This window comes from Ovis aries, chromosome 3, assembly GCF_016772045.2.
Source record: "Ovis aries strain OAR_USU_Benz2616 breed Rambouillet chromosome 3, ARS-UI_Ramb_v3.0, whole genome shotgun sequence".
Lineage (NCBI taxonomy): Eukaryota > Metazoa > Chordata > Mammalia > Artiodactyla > Bovidae > Ovis > Ovis aries.
This window is the reverse complement of record NC_056056.1, coordinates 96,699,701-96,713,743: the sequence shown is the minus strand read 5'-3', so window position 1 is coordinate 96,713,743 and position 14,043 is coordinate 96,699,701. Positions and strand designations below refer to the sequence as shown.

The 14,043-nt window shown below is 46.0% G+C and overlaps 2 protein-coding genes across 3 annotated transcripts in view; both read right to left on the bottom strand.

The window, feature by feature from the left end:
* HK2 (hexokinase 2) overlaps positions 1 to 14,043 on the bottom strand; it is a 68,041-nt gene that overhangs the window by 23,754 nt on the left and 30,244 nt on the right. For both annotated transcript variants that reach the window (XM_015094476.3, XM_060413925.1), the window contains exon 3: positions 4,149 to 4,297. In XM_015094476.3, coding sequence (XP_014949962.2) covers positions 4,149 to 4,297 — 149 coding nt within the window. The remainder of the gene's footprint in view (positions 1 to 4,148; positions 4,298 to 14,043) is intronic.
* On the bottom strand, positions 7,521 to 8,200 carry LOC114113951 (S-phase kinase-associated protein 1-like). Its single transcript, XM_042246348.2, has one exon. The coding sequence runs from the start codon at positions 8,097 to 8,099 to the stop codon at positions 7,608 to 7,610; it is 492 nt and encodes a 163-aa protein (XP_042102282.1). The 5' UTR covers positions 8,100 to 8,200; the 3' UTR covers positions 7,521 to 7,607.

Sequence of the window (14,043 nt, the reverse complement as noted above, 5' to 3'; positions counted from 1 at the left end):
TCTTTTCTTTTCCAGGCAGAAGCAAGGAAGAGCCCACTAGTCCAGGGACTCCCAAAGTGTAGTCCACAGCATCATCATCAAGTCCAGATTTAAACCTCCTGAATCACAAGGTGGTTGTAGAGCCTTCAAAGTAATCCTAAAGCGGTGGTTTGAGAACCATTGCACTAAACCACCAAAAGTATTTGCATTTACAAAGGGATTGAGAGGCTTGGGATGACAGGGTAGGTGAGGAGGTGGCACTGGCCGCCCAGATGTCTGGGGTATGCTCAGTCAGTGGGAGAATCTAAAGACAAGGCCAGCCCCTTCTAGAAGGGGACTGGCTCTAACTGAACTTCCCAGTGGATCCTGTCTCTGTCTGAGCATGTGTAAAATTAACCTCAGGTAATGCTGAAACACTCAATTTCCAAGCCAAAACTTTCTCAAGAGTACGTGCTGGGTAATGACAGGGCTCTCTCACTAAGAGGATCCCCAGTGCCTAAGTGCCAACTCCCTTGAGCAGAGATCAAGGATTTTAATGTGGAAATAGGGTTTCTGGATGGATATTCAGCAAGTTCTGTTCTGTTGGCAAGCTGATCAGTGACACAATTTACAATAGGGTTAAACAAATTCCCAGTACCTTCTTCCTGGTACTATAATCAAAATTATCTTTAGTACAATAGTTTGACCCAAAAAAAGGAAGTTACAGAAGCTGTGCAAAGAGATAAGGCCAATCATCAGAGATAGGGGGAGGGTTTGAAGAAAGAGAAATGGTTTCCCCTCTCCCAGCCCTGATCATTGCTCTTTCCAATTGCACTACCAACAGGGGTAGGCAGGAAAAAAAAGAAAGAGGAAGTGAAGAGGCATTAGATAATGTGTTACCCAATACAGTAGCCACTAGCCATCTGTAGCTATTTCAATTAATTAGAATTTTTAAAAAGTCACTTCCTCAATCACACTGCTGCTGCTGCTGCTGCTGCTGCTAAAACGCTTCAGTCGTGTCCAACTCTGTGCAACCCCACAGATGGCAGCCCACCAGGCTCCCTCGTCCCTGGGATTCTCCAGGCAAGAACACTGGAGTGGATTGCCATTTCCTTCTCCAATGCATGAAAGGGAAAAGTGAAAGTGAAGTTGCTCAGTCGGTCCGACTCTTAGCGACCTCGTGGACTGCAGCCCACCAGGCTCCTCTGTCCATGGGATTTTCCAGGCAAGAGTACTAGTCATTTTCAAGTGCTCAATCCTGCAAGTAGCTAGCGGCTGCCTCACAGTATAGGGCAGGTACTGAACAGCTCTACCACATGCAAAGTTCTATTGGACAGTGTTGGGTTAGAGCCTGCAGCTCTTTAAAAGAGGGGAGGAGGAGACCATCTGCTTCCTTTGAAGTAAGACTATCTCCTTTTCTGTTAGCTGATGATCTAAGGATAAGATACTGGGAGAAAGAGCTAACACTTTTCTGCCATAAAAAGGCTCAAAGGGTATTATTTTATGAAGGGAGAAAGGCTTTCTTTCCGTTATTGGTCTGAGAATCTGCTCACTCCCCTTCTCACAGGAAACACTAAAAAATCTAAACTGGCTGCTATTATAATCTGAAATTCACTGTTCCCAAGTGGAAGTTCATGGGCCATGAGACAGACTTTGTCCAGGACTCATACTATCCAGGTTCACAGATCTCCAAAAACCGTTGCAAGTTTTGAGTATGGTGATTTGGTCATGGTTTTAACTAAATTTTATTCTTTAAATCCATTGTTTTCCTATAATTAAAGGTTGATAGATAATATCTTAGGAAGAAAAAAAGAAAAGGAAAAGAGAGGGGGGGAAAGCACTAATAATTCTACCACCAAAATAGCCACTATGACTTTCCTTCCAATCTTTTTACCAAGTGTTTTCTGCAGTTTTTTTAAAATATAAATTTATTTATTTTAATTGGAGGCTAATTACTTTACAATATTGTACTGGTTTTGCCATACATTGACATGAATCTGCCACAGGTGTACATGTGTTCCCCATCCTGAACTCCCCTCCCACCTCCCTCCCCATCCCATCCCACTGGCTCATCCCAGTTTTCTGCAGTTTTTACGATGATAGCATTCTTTCCCTTCCTTGGGATGAATGAGCACCTGTATTTTCTAGTTTTCATTGTTTCATTTTTATATAGAATTTTTTTAAATCTACTGGAAGCATTTATATTGCAATTGAGTCATAATTTCTTTCAGGTGGGTTTCATAGATTCTTTGGACTAACACATTTTGTTTCTGTATTTTGGAGCCAGGTGACCACCTCAGTGGAGCTCAAATCCTACAGTCCCAGAGACTCCCTTGCCCAACCCCAGCATTAAAACAAGGAAAGCAGGTTTTCCCTCAGGGCCGTCCCCAAGGACACACAAAGGGTCTAAAACTCTCTCCCCTACATGTCCTGCTCATCATCCGAAGTTCCCTTCCCAGGAGGTGGTCTGCTGTGGTGGGAAGAACAGTGCATTAGAAGGGAGAAGCTTCTACCTCTTCCAAGCTCTAAGGTTCAAGAGATGACCATGCAAGATGGGCCCCTTGCTTAGATATCACCTCCTCCGTTCACACTTTTGTTGAGTACATATTAGGTATAATAAACACAGCAGGAATAGCCAGCACTCAAGAGTGATCCCTATAGCTGTGCAAGTATCCAGGAATGTCTTTGGTGATTCCTCTCCATGAACTGAGAGCAGCTAGAGTAGGAGGAGAAAGAACATCCCAAGGAAGCTTGTGCAGAGTCTGTGAAAGGGGATACCATTGTCCTTGGATGCCGAAAAACAGAGAACAATGGCTGGACCTGTGGCCATCACCCACCAACCAACCAGATACTTCTGCTGTGGCGGCAATGAGTGCCCTCTGTAGGAAGGCTCTACTGAGGGAACTGTTGAGAGGGAGAGCCCCCAAGAAGAGTCAGCACTAGCCCCTTTGGGGAGTGCTTTCTACTCTGGAAGCAGGGGCAGATAGTAGAGAACCTAGACCACCATACTGCCTAATTCCAGGAAGCACCATTCCCACAGACCACATCACGGGGTCTGAAAAGCAGATGGAGCCTCCTAGGGCCGGACAAACACAGGCTCTGGTCGTTTGGATCTGGCTTTGTCCCTTGCCTCTGGCCCCTCCCTCCCCTGAAATGGCAACTGGGCTCAATCCTTCAAAGCCCAGTTCCACATCTAAAAGTGGACAGAATAGAAGCACCCAGCCTTAGGGCTAGTGTGAGGAGAAAAGGAGAAAATCCACACAAACATGTGTTACTTCTGGTGGGCCGATGTGTGTGTCTTGGTGGTCCAGTCGGATCTGAAGAACTGAAAGGGGAGACCAGGACGTTGATTCCCAGCAAGGATCCATAGCTGAGTACACAGTAGCTGCTCAACACACGTTCGGACACTATCATGATGGCAAGTCCGTCCTTGCTTGTTCTCTTCTAGCTATTACTGAGACGACTCTTACTTAGATTTCTTACTTACATTTCTTACTTACTTACTTACTTCTTACTTTACTTACATTTCTTCTCCATCTACTCTTTCTATTTTATGTGGCGAGTACAAAACATGACTTGGGGTCACAGAGATGTGGGGATGACTTAGCACGATTTGGGGCCAGTGTGGAAGTACACAGAGCCCACTGCAGCGCCAGGTAGAAGAGACAGCCCAAAGCTGGGTTTTTTTCCAACAGGCTCCCATCCCTGTGTGTAAAACTTCTTCTGTTTTAGAATGTCAAAAAGAGGGAGAGCAAATAACCTAAAAGGTTAAGAAGCATGTTCCATTTCACGTTTTGCTATGCTAACAACGGCAGGTCAGAACAATCACCGTGACAGGTGGCAGCGTCAAGCCACAATTATGTATTCTCCTGACTTGCTATTCAATGACACCACTAACCACAGGTATCTGGGTGTACTGGCCCAGACTCCTCTTCACCAGTGCGTGCAAGCAGAGCTCAGATGAGACAGAAAGTGAAAATCCCTCCCACTAAAGCGCATCCAGACCCTGGGGTCTCGTGCACATGCTCTCTGGCCACAGGGACCTCTCCTGATGGAGGCCCCCACCTAGCCTCCAGGTGTTGAGGGGCATCACCCGGCAAAGAGGGGAGTCAAGGTCTTCTCCCTCCAAGACCACAGAGAAGGAGCATTGTCTGCTCCTGTAGGGCCCAGAGCCCCAGTGGGCGTCATACCTGGGTGCCACTGCCTCGCATGATGTCCTCGGGGATGGCATAGATCTGGTTCTCCATCTCAACCTTCTGGAGTCCATTGTCTGTTACTCTTACCCAAAGCACACGGAAGTTGGTCCCTCCAAGGTCCAGAGCCAGGAACTCTCCATGTTCTGCAGAGAGAAGGGCCACTATTAGTTCAGGAAAGACAAGGTGCAACTGTTTCACAGAGACCAAAACTTAAAACCCAAGAATCCTGCCATAAACACTGGTCATCTCTGGATGATATGTGGGTGAAAAAAGTGGGTCTTACTTTTTTCTACACACTTTTATGTATTGCCTTATTCTTTTTCTTAATGCTAAGCACTTGTATTACTTTTAGGATACACATGAAGAATCAGTTTCCTATCCAATGATGGGGTGGCCACCCCCTCACAAAAGCTGACTATTTCCCAAGGGCTTTCACCCAAGTCCCCACTGAGCTCACAGGGCCCATCAAGTCCTACATCAAGAGACCAGGCCTTGGTTTTCTTCTTCATGCCCCCAGGACACCCAATACACTGCTACAAGCTTGTGGCCCCCCTGGGCCTTTTGCCAAATTGTGATCTTTGCACAAAATGTAGTCTTTAATGTTTGTACACAGTGACGGCAAAATCCCTCGGCAGGAATGAGAGTCACACGAGGGAGTGGAATGGGATCCAGCCAACTATAAGTTAAGAGGCCTCGTAAATAAGTCTAGCAGGTGCCCCCTGCCAAAAAAAAAAAAAAATCCCAGGCTTACTCAAGTGTGAGAGAATGCTGACCTAAGAGTATATGAGACAAGAGTCTGGCCACTCAGACAAGCCACAGAGCGGGGGCGAGAGGGGAGCGAGGGAGAATCCACAGACACAAGTGGGTCAAGAGCTCCACGTGTCACGGGAAGGCACAGTCCAGTCCCTCCAGGAAATTAGCAGAGCAGAACAGGAAACATCCGGATTCCAGATGGTAACAGGGGCTGCGGGGACACACGCCATTGTGCGGTGCAGAATGGAAGTGCTGAAGAGGCGTGGAGGCCCGAGCCGGGGCTGGGGCTCAGAGGGCAGGCCAGGACCGGGACATGGTGGACTTGTCCCCCGAGCAGTCTCCTCAACCAGGCCTGCTCCAGCAGTCTGCCAGTGCCCCGCCACACACCTTCCGAAAGGATACGTGGTTATTTCCGGGAGGGGGATTCACTTACTGGCATGTTGGTCAATACTCAGCCCCTCTCCTGATGGGAGACTTGCCACTGAAGTAAGGGAGAATGGATCAGAGGGTCCGGGAAGCACCCTGGCTAAGAGAAACAAGGGTTTATTCTGACCCACACGCCCTCAGCAGCAAGGAGTGTTTGGTCCTGAGGAAAGCCGACCTCTGCCCAGCTCCTTGAGGGCACTCACCAACACTCCCCTCCCATCCAGAGGGGCCGCCTGAAGTGGACATCATGCCCCCGAGATTGCATGGGCCTTACCTCCACGCAACCCTGGTCTGCTGGCAACAGTGCACGGGGAGACCGGCTCTGGCGCCCACATTACCCACACCACAACTCCAGCCACTCTGGGGACATGGCAGATGCCTGAGCCTCTGCGCTTCAGCTGCCTCATCTCCGGAGCAGGAGCTTCCTACCTGATGTGGTAAGGTGAGGGGAAAACCAAGTAACACGCCTCAGGTAGCCAGCACAATACCAAGAACTCAGAACACACTCAATAAGGACCAGAAACCTTCCATGCAGGCTCTTGGCAAACACAGCCTGACACTCACACTTGAGTCCCCCGGGCCCAGCATCAGGGCTGCCTCTCAGAATGAAAAAAAGTAAAAGCAACATCCTGAGGCAAGACTGAAGAAATCTGTCTAAGAAAAGCCACCAGAATCTTTGCCAGTGACTTCAGCACGCCTCCTCAGGGAGTACTAATTTTCTGTCCCTTTCCAAGGCATCTCGCGGTCCCCCAGCCCTTCAGCCACCGCTGCTAGATAACTAGGGCAACCTCAACCCCATCTAGAGAGACTGCTCCCCTTGGGCTGTGGCTGACTTTTCCAGGCATACCAGTTCTGAGCCTCCCCTGGTAGTGGGACGTCAGCCAGTTTGTAGGGAGAACTATGTGAGGCTCTCATGGGGGATGAAAAGGAAAATCAAAGATGAATCGCCTGCCTCAGCATTCTGCAGCCCAGGATGCATGAATCTGCTGAATCGGCGACCGTGGGGGATTGAGGCGGCCGAGGCTGCCCCTGGTTAGTCACGATTCAAGGCTAGCCCAGCTGGATTCGCTGGAGGGGACAGCTCCATCAGGAATGGTGGGTTTGCAGTATTTGCTGAGGGACTGTAGGGAAATCACAAATAATAAAGTACTGCTGATAAATCCATTCCCAAGAAGGAATGTCATTCTTTTCAGACTCCGCCAGATCAGACATTCCTCTTCACCTCTCCTGCCTGATGCCCCTCCGCAAACACGCATAATCACAACTAACACAGCCGAAGACTTCAGTCCTTCCAGAGTCCAGTATCTCTGAGACAGGCCCAGCATCATGACCCCTGGAGCTAAATTGTAAGGTGACCCCTTGAGACAGTGAATGGACCCCCTTCCCTAGTGCCCACCTCCCCACTATGCATGAGCTGCTTACCCCGAGCAGCAGCAGGCTTTGTTCTGAATTCCAGCTCGCTGCTTCAGTACCTGTATGGACTCTCTGAGCACGTCACCTCGCCTGCAGAACGGGGCTCATAATGCTGACTCTCCCAGGGCTCATGAGCTTACACAAAATCCAGAACACATTATAACGGGATATACAGGTCCAGAGTGAGCCGTCGATCGGCAGTTACTGCTGTCACCGTCATTGCTTCTTCGATTATGTAGCTCCTCTCTCCTAGCTCTCAGCCCCTCTAATTCTTGCCTACTCCTATCCGATTCCGGGCCCAAGTCCTACCACCACTGTTTGCCTTCCAGGACATCCCAGAAGTCCGGAGCAGAGGGTATGTGATGTGGTATGAAAGGGGACGGTATCTGCGGGTCTGAGACAGTCAGACTGGCTGGGCAGAAGCAAGGCTCTGGAGCAGAAGAAGCTACAGGAGAAACCTATAGCTGGTTTCTTTTTCTTTCTTTTGAAGGTTTTTTGCAAGCTGCTTTATTTACAATGCCAACTTTAAAAGTCACTGAACTAAAATTAACTGGACGATAAACTAGGCAGAAACTGCTTTACAAAAAGGGAAAGCCCCAAATGCCACTTTCTATAGGGAACCCACAGTTCAATTTTATTCAGAGCAAAGAAAAGAAACTTTCAATCCTGCTAGAAGAAACTGGGCCTTAAGTTTGAGAACTGTACTGAAACGACACGTGCAATGAGGACAACATTCTGCTAATACAGTTGACTTGCTGCTGCATTTGCTGACTGTTTTTCTAATATTAACAATGATACACAAAGCAGTGCTACTAGTATTTGGAATAATCCTTACAGTGTTACAGCGTTAGACACGAAATTTCACTTCTCCTCACACCACTGGTTCTCTTTGCGTACCTGGGCTTCCTCTTCTTCAGTAAAATCATTTTTGATATTGAATGTCTTTCGAATCTCCTCAGGAGTTTTGCCCTTGATCATATTAGCAACAGTCTTGCAGGTAACATCAAGCAAACCTTTGATGTCTAAGTAGTTTGCTGCCAATATAAGCTCAAAGAGTGTCCCTTGGTCAACTTTCAGGAATTCTTGATCCCAAGCAAGTATATCATCTGTTCGTTTCTCTTTGTTCTCTTCATCCTCAGGAGGAAGAGGATCATCCTTGTGGTGGGTGCACCACTGAATGGCCTTTTTTAATATTGCTGCATTAACATTTGGTAAGGGGACTGGACCATCATCTCCTTCATCATCCATTCCCAAATCTTCCAACACAGTCTTGATGGTCACAGACTGTTGTGCAATTTCAACATCAACTTCAAATATCTCTCCATCAGAACTCTCCAGCTTAATTGAAGGCATGGTGTTAGGTCTCAAGGAGATGGCGGGCCGGAGGCTGAAGTGAGCAGGGCGATGTCGTCAAACAGCAAAACTGCAAAGCGGAGAACAAGGCCACTACAGCCTAGCTGCTTTCTTCCGTACACAGCCACAGGGCGTAGGGCCCAGTGAGGCCCAGCAAGATTATTCTGCTGAATGATTATATTTGGTGTAGAGGCAACGGATTAAGAAAACATCTCATATTTCATTTGCTTATTGACGGTTCATTTGTTAAACCAAATATTTAAGATCCTAAGATCAGAGGTAAGATTTACTTTATTGTTAAGCAAGTTGTTATGTCTAGAAAACAATTTTAACATCTGATTTTTAAAATGTTCAAACAGTACAAACGTGGGAAAAAATGAAAAGCAGATATCTCTTTTCTTCTCCACATCCCCAAAGTAACCATTATTAATGTTTCTTGAGCGTGGGCTCAGTCATTTCAGTCATGTCTGACTCTTTGGGACCCTGTGGACTGGAGCCCACTGCGCTCCTCTGTCCATGGGATTTTCCAGGCAAGAATACTGAGTGGGTTGCCATTTCCTTCTCCAAGTTAGGTTAGACATTTTGAATTACTGACTGGCAGTGTAAATTCTTTTTTCTGTGAATTTTCTACTCACATGTCCTGCCTTTTATACATATATATTCTTTATTTTATTAATAACTTAAAAGAGCTCTTTGTATATTAAGAAGAATAGTTTCATTGGTTGTATATCTGCAAATTTCTTCCAGTTGGATGTTTGCATTCACTCTCCTTTATAAGTCTCCCTCTCCAGTTACTTCTAAATGGTGTCACCACCACTACAAAAAAATCAAAGAAGCAAGGTTCTACTATAGGTTTATTTGAAAGGTCAAATTCATCTTAAACTTTATTATGTGACTTTTTTGAAAAAACTGAAGCCCAGAACCTTGCCTTCACCTCTGGTCTCTGGGACACAGCTTGGACTTCCCTACTTGCATCTGAATTATTGTGGTAATAAAACAGTGAAAAGACAGAGGCAGGTGTGGAGGAGATTCAGTTAATTTAAGGCCCAACATGTCGATATTTTTAATAGAAGAGAAATTTGTTAAATGATGTTTATAAACATAATCTCATTAATCATCAATGACCCCCATTTCCAGATAAGAAAACCAAGGCTCAAGTCAAGAAAAACTAAAACCAACATTTAAATTCAGGTCTAGTTTTCCAGCAAAGTTTTCTGTTGTAATGAGCAAGGAGGCTGCTCATGAGAAAATTATAAATCCTCAAATAAGGAATTATTCACTACTGGGGCTCCCCTGGAGGTCCAATAGTTAGGGCTCTGAGTTTTTGCTGCTGAGGGCCTGGGTTCAATCTCTGGTTGGAGAACTAAGATTCCACCAGCTTCCTGGCATGGCCAAAAAAGCAGGCGGTGGGCAGGGGTGGGAGGATGGGATTCTTCATTATCAATGCCAAAAGCAGAGGTTGCCACAGGCTCTAAGCTGGCCTGGGTGGCAAAGGAAGTGAGAGTGTGGCTCAGAAGTTGAGTTACTTGGTTAAGATCATTTAGGGGGAAAGGCCTGCTGGATTTGACCCCAAGTTCATCTGACCCCACACCCATGCCAGTTCCTCCGCACCTCACCCATCTTTCTCATGGCACTACTTCCTTGAAGCTGAGGGTTACCTGATGCAGAGTCCAGGAAGGAAGCAAAAAGCCATAGTGTTGAAAAAGAAAGCAAAAACACCCTTATCTCTATCAGTAACTTGGCCCATCCCTCTGGGCCTAATGATCTCAGAACTGAGTGGGAGGTGGCAGACGGACATCCACTGGCGAGAGGTGACACACCCCTGTCCTTACAGGAACCCAGGACCTACTAAAGCTTTCTGAGGCAGGTGTTTTCGCTAGCCGCAAATTGGTGCTGTCTCATACAATTATACCAAACCCCTGTTCCCAACTTATTGGATACTCCCCAAGCCCTCTCTGATGAAGAGCCTCCTAATTAAGAACATGCCCCTCCAAAAACAGACAAAAGAAGAGGTAACAACCCTCTATCAGAAGAAAATAACTCACAGTGAAGAGGAACAGGCCAGGCTTCCCTGCTCCTGAGCCCTGGTCCAGTGGCTGAGTCTGTCTTGCAATGCAAGGCATGTAGGTTCGATCCCTAGTCAGGGAACTAAGATCCCACATGCCATGGGGCAACCAAGCCCGTGCACCCCAGAACCCAAGCACCGCAGCTGGGGAGCCGGCACGCCACAATTACTGAAGCCCAAGAGCCACAACTAGTGAGTCCATGCGTCACAGTGAAAGGTCCTGCATGACGCAATTGAGACCTGATGTGGACAAATCAATCAATCAAAAAAAAAAAAGGAACTAGCAATAGAGTATCAGGTCCTGCCACCCTCCATCAAACTGCCCAGTGCTTTAAGATTCAAGTTGTTTCCTCTGGCAGAGTTTGTTTGCTGACTCATTCCCCATCCTGGACTACAGCTGTGCCCACTTTCAGTGAGTGTTAGTCACTCAGTCATGTCCGACTCTTCGTGACCTCACGGACTGCGGCCCACTAGGCTCTTCTGTCCATTGGATTTCCTAGACAAGAATATTGGAGTGGGTTACCATTTCCTTCTGCAGGGGCTCTTCCTGACTCAGGGATCAAACCCAGGTCTGCTGCACTGCAGATGGATTCTTTACCATCTGAGCCACCAGGGAAGCCCCACTTTCAGTGAGGTTCTTATCAAACGCATAAGGTCAGCAAGATAAAGGGATTTCAATTTCTCCTGGGAACTCACCCATCCTAGGGAAAGGCTGAAGAGGACTAAAAACGGCATTTGAGTAACTAACGGCCTGAATGTGATACTCACCATCATCTTGGCTGATGGGACATCAGTAATGTGTTTGAGCAGGCCATATCTCCTGCATTGTTCAAGTCACCCACTCCCAATGTCCACGTAATTTGTGAGGGGTGAGTTGAATTTCCCAACAGTTTATTTTCAATCACTAGGTACTTGCCACTAATTAAAATAGGTCACCACCTGCCACTCCCATAGGGAGCTCAGAGCAGTTTGCCAACCAGTGCATAAAGGGTGGCTTGCAAATAGAACAGGTCTGGTTTTGTTCTGAATTTTTAAGTAGCAGTACCCTTTTGTCCAAGGCAACTATGTTCAAAAGTGGCAATGCCCTGCCCTGTGAAGGCTGAAAACTGGGCCCACCTCCTGACCCTGGGGCTTCCTCAGATGACTAAATGGACTTCTTCAGAACCACAAGCTCCAGAAGCCTTCTTTAAATAAGTAGCTTCAATGCAGCGTTCCCAGAGCTCTGAGGATCCTAGAAGGTGGCATGGTGCCGTGACGGTCTACTCTAAGAATGTATGGCATGGACTCCAATTGAGATGACAACTCAATTTCCAGGTCTTGGATATGTAAGCTGGCAAAACTAACTTTGCCAGACAAACGTTTCAAGACATGTATTTCCTACATACCTGGAAACACCAGTCATTACTACATCTGGCAGTCTCTTTTTAAGTTCCGAGATTTCAGCTACTCCATTATAGCACACCAACAGGATGCTGAATGCAAAAACGTACAAACAGAGAGACATAAACCTGCCCCAATTAAAGGGGCCTGGAGCACATAGCACCTTACAAGTGTCCCCCAGAACTCCCAAAACACCATCAGGAAGCACCACTCTGGTACTTTTATACTCAGGAAATGTTTCTTAAGGAAGTCAGAGCTGTTACAGTAGTTCCGCAGATATGAAACCACTCTTCAAAGGATTAAAATATGATTGCTACAATACTGTGTAGGCATTGAGTGTGTAAAGGTTTTCAGGCAGGCCAACCTGGGTTCAAATCCCATTTTAACATTTAGCCATATTATTAGCCATGTAATTCAGCAAATTATTAGAAATCTAACATTGGGATTTCACCATCTGTTAAAAAGGGATAGTAATAATATCCTATCTAGCCAGGACCTCCCCACCTCTCCCTAGGACACAGGGACAAAGACACACAGACACATATAGTTTTCGGTCAAGGATCAATGCAATGAAGGCGTAAGGTGTTTGGCATAATGCCTGGCACATGTAAATGTTTAATAAACTCTAGTTATATGATTATATGACTATATGGAGGCTAATGAATACAATCTTCATTTTATATTGTAGGTACCATATAAATCCACTTATTAAGCTGCATGTATGAAAGCTATCGATCTACACTTCACTGTCTTCACTACACAGCTGTTGATACAATGCTGAGTAACCAAGATAAGAGCTCCTTACAGGGTTCCATGCCAGCTTCCAGGCACCCTATCACGTCTAGTCTCTCTTTATCACAGCATGTGCTTGCATTATATAACCCCATATCATTGAGTAATCATTTCGTCTGTTCAAGCCTTATGTCCCCAGGATAATTTTCACTCTTCAAAGATGGGACACAAGGTAGTTCAGCACACTGCTGCCCCACAGAGGACCAGACGCAGTGGGGACTCTATTAAATGAACTGAATAGCTAGGCCTAAGTTACTAACACAAGAATGAATGCATTGTGCTAGCAGTGTTGGGGGCAGATAAGCGCAAATGCAGCACTAGCGATACGCCTAATGGCCCAGGCTTTGAAACACAGCTGGCTGGTTCAAATCCCAATGCTTCAATCTGCTCACCACGCAACTTAGATTAGTTGCCTAATCTAACCTAGTTTCTTCATCATCGTCATCATCATTCCCTGCTCTGGAGGGAATTAAGTCTAGCTAGAGGATGGCTTAGACAGTAAAGAATTGGCCTGCCATGAGTTTGACCCCTGGATCAGGAAGACCCCGTGGAAAAGGGAATGGCTACGCACTCCAGTATTCTTGAAGCTTCCCTGGTGGCTCAGATGGTAAAGAATCTGCCTGCAATGCGGGAGACCCAGGTTTGATCCTTCGGTTGGGAAGATCCCCTGGAGAAGGATTCTATGGACAGAGGAATCTGGCAGGCTACAATCTATGGGTTTGCAAAGATTCAGAAACAACTGAACAACTAACACTTTCAATTTTTCAGAGGGTAGAGATATACTCGAATAAGCAATTCACAACTCAGGTAAGTGGGGAAGTATCAAAAGATCAATACAGCAAAACCTTCATCTTACTCCGCCTTGTTGTTTGGTTGCTAAGTCATGTTCGACTCTGCAACTCCATGGAGAGCAGCAGCCCAGGCCTCCCTGCCCCCTCTATCTCCCAGACTTTGCCCAAGTTCATGTCCATTGAGTCAGTGATGCTATCCAACCATCTCATCTACTCTGCCTTAAGACATGCTTGTATCTAAACAAACTTGCCAAGACAAGGAGGGCAATAAAGACACACGACAAAGATTGCTTGTTTCTAAGTTGGAATGCTGGGGTAAAAAGAACTTGCTGAAAATGTAAATTATTTAACAAATAATTAATTGGAATGCTGGAATATTTGTAGATTTTTAGTTGGGTTCTACTTGAGCTTCTGATTATAATGGTACAAAGCAAATCCATGTTTATGGTCAATTTTAAAAGCTAATAATTTGAAATGCTTTAGAAACTTCTGTTCAGCAACTTGAGCCAACGTAAACATGAATCTGTGGCCTTGGAGTCAAGACTACCTGTGCTTTAAGTCCAATTCTGTCACTAACTGGACTCAGGTGACAATCTCTTTTAGCCTTAGCTGTCTTATTTTTAAATTGGGAATATCTCTCTTGTAGACTTTACATGGAGCATAAAATAGATTGTTTACATAAACAGACATCATGGGTGATCATTAAATGATATCAATTATTCTTGCATTTCCTCTCAAGATGAAACTGCTCCTGAAAACCATATCCCTGTGAGGCATGTAGTAGGTCCCAATCGGGCTGTATTTGGGGCTATTATCTCAGTCACATGCACAGCCAAGCTTAAGTTAGGGCTGCCTACTGCGAGCTCAAGATGGTGAGATTCCTGGCAGATACAAATAAATAAACACTTTCTCTATT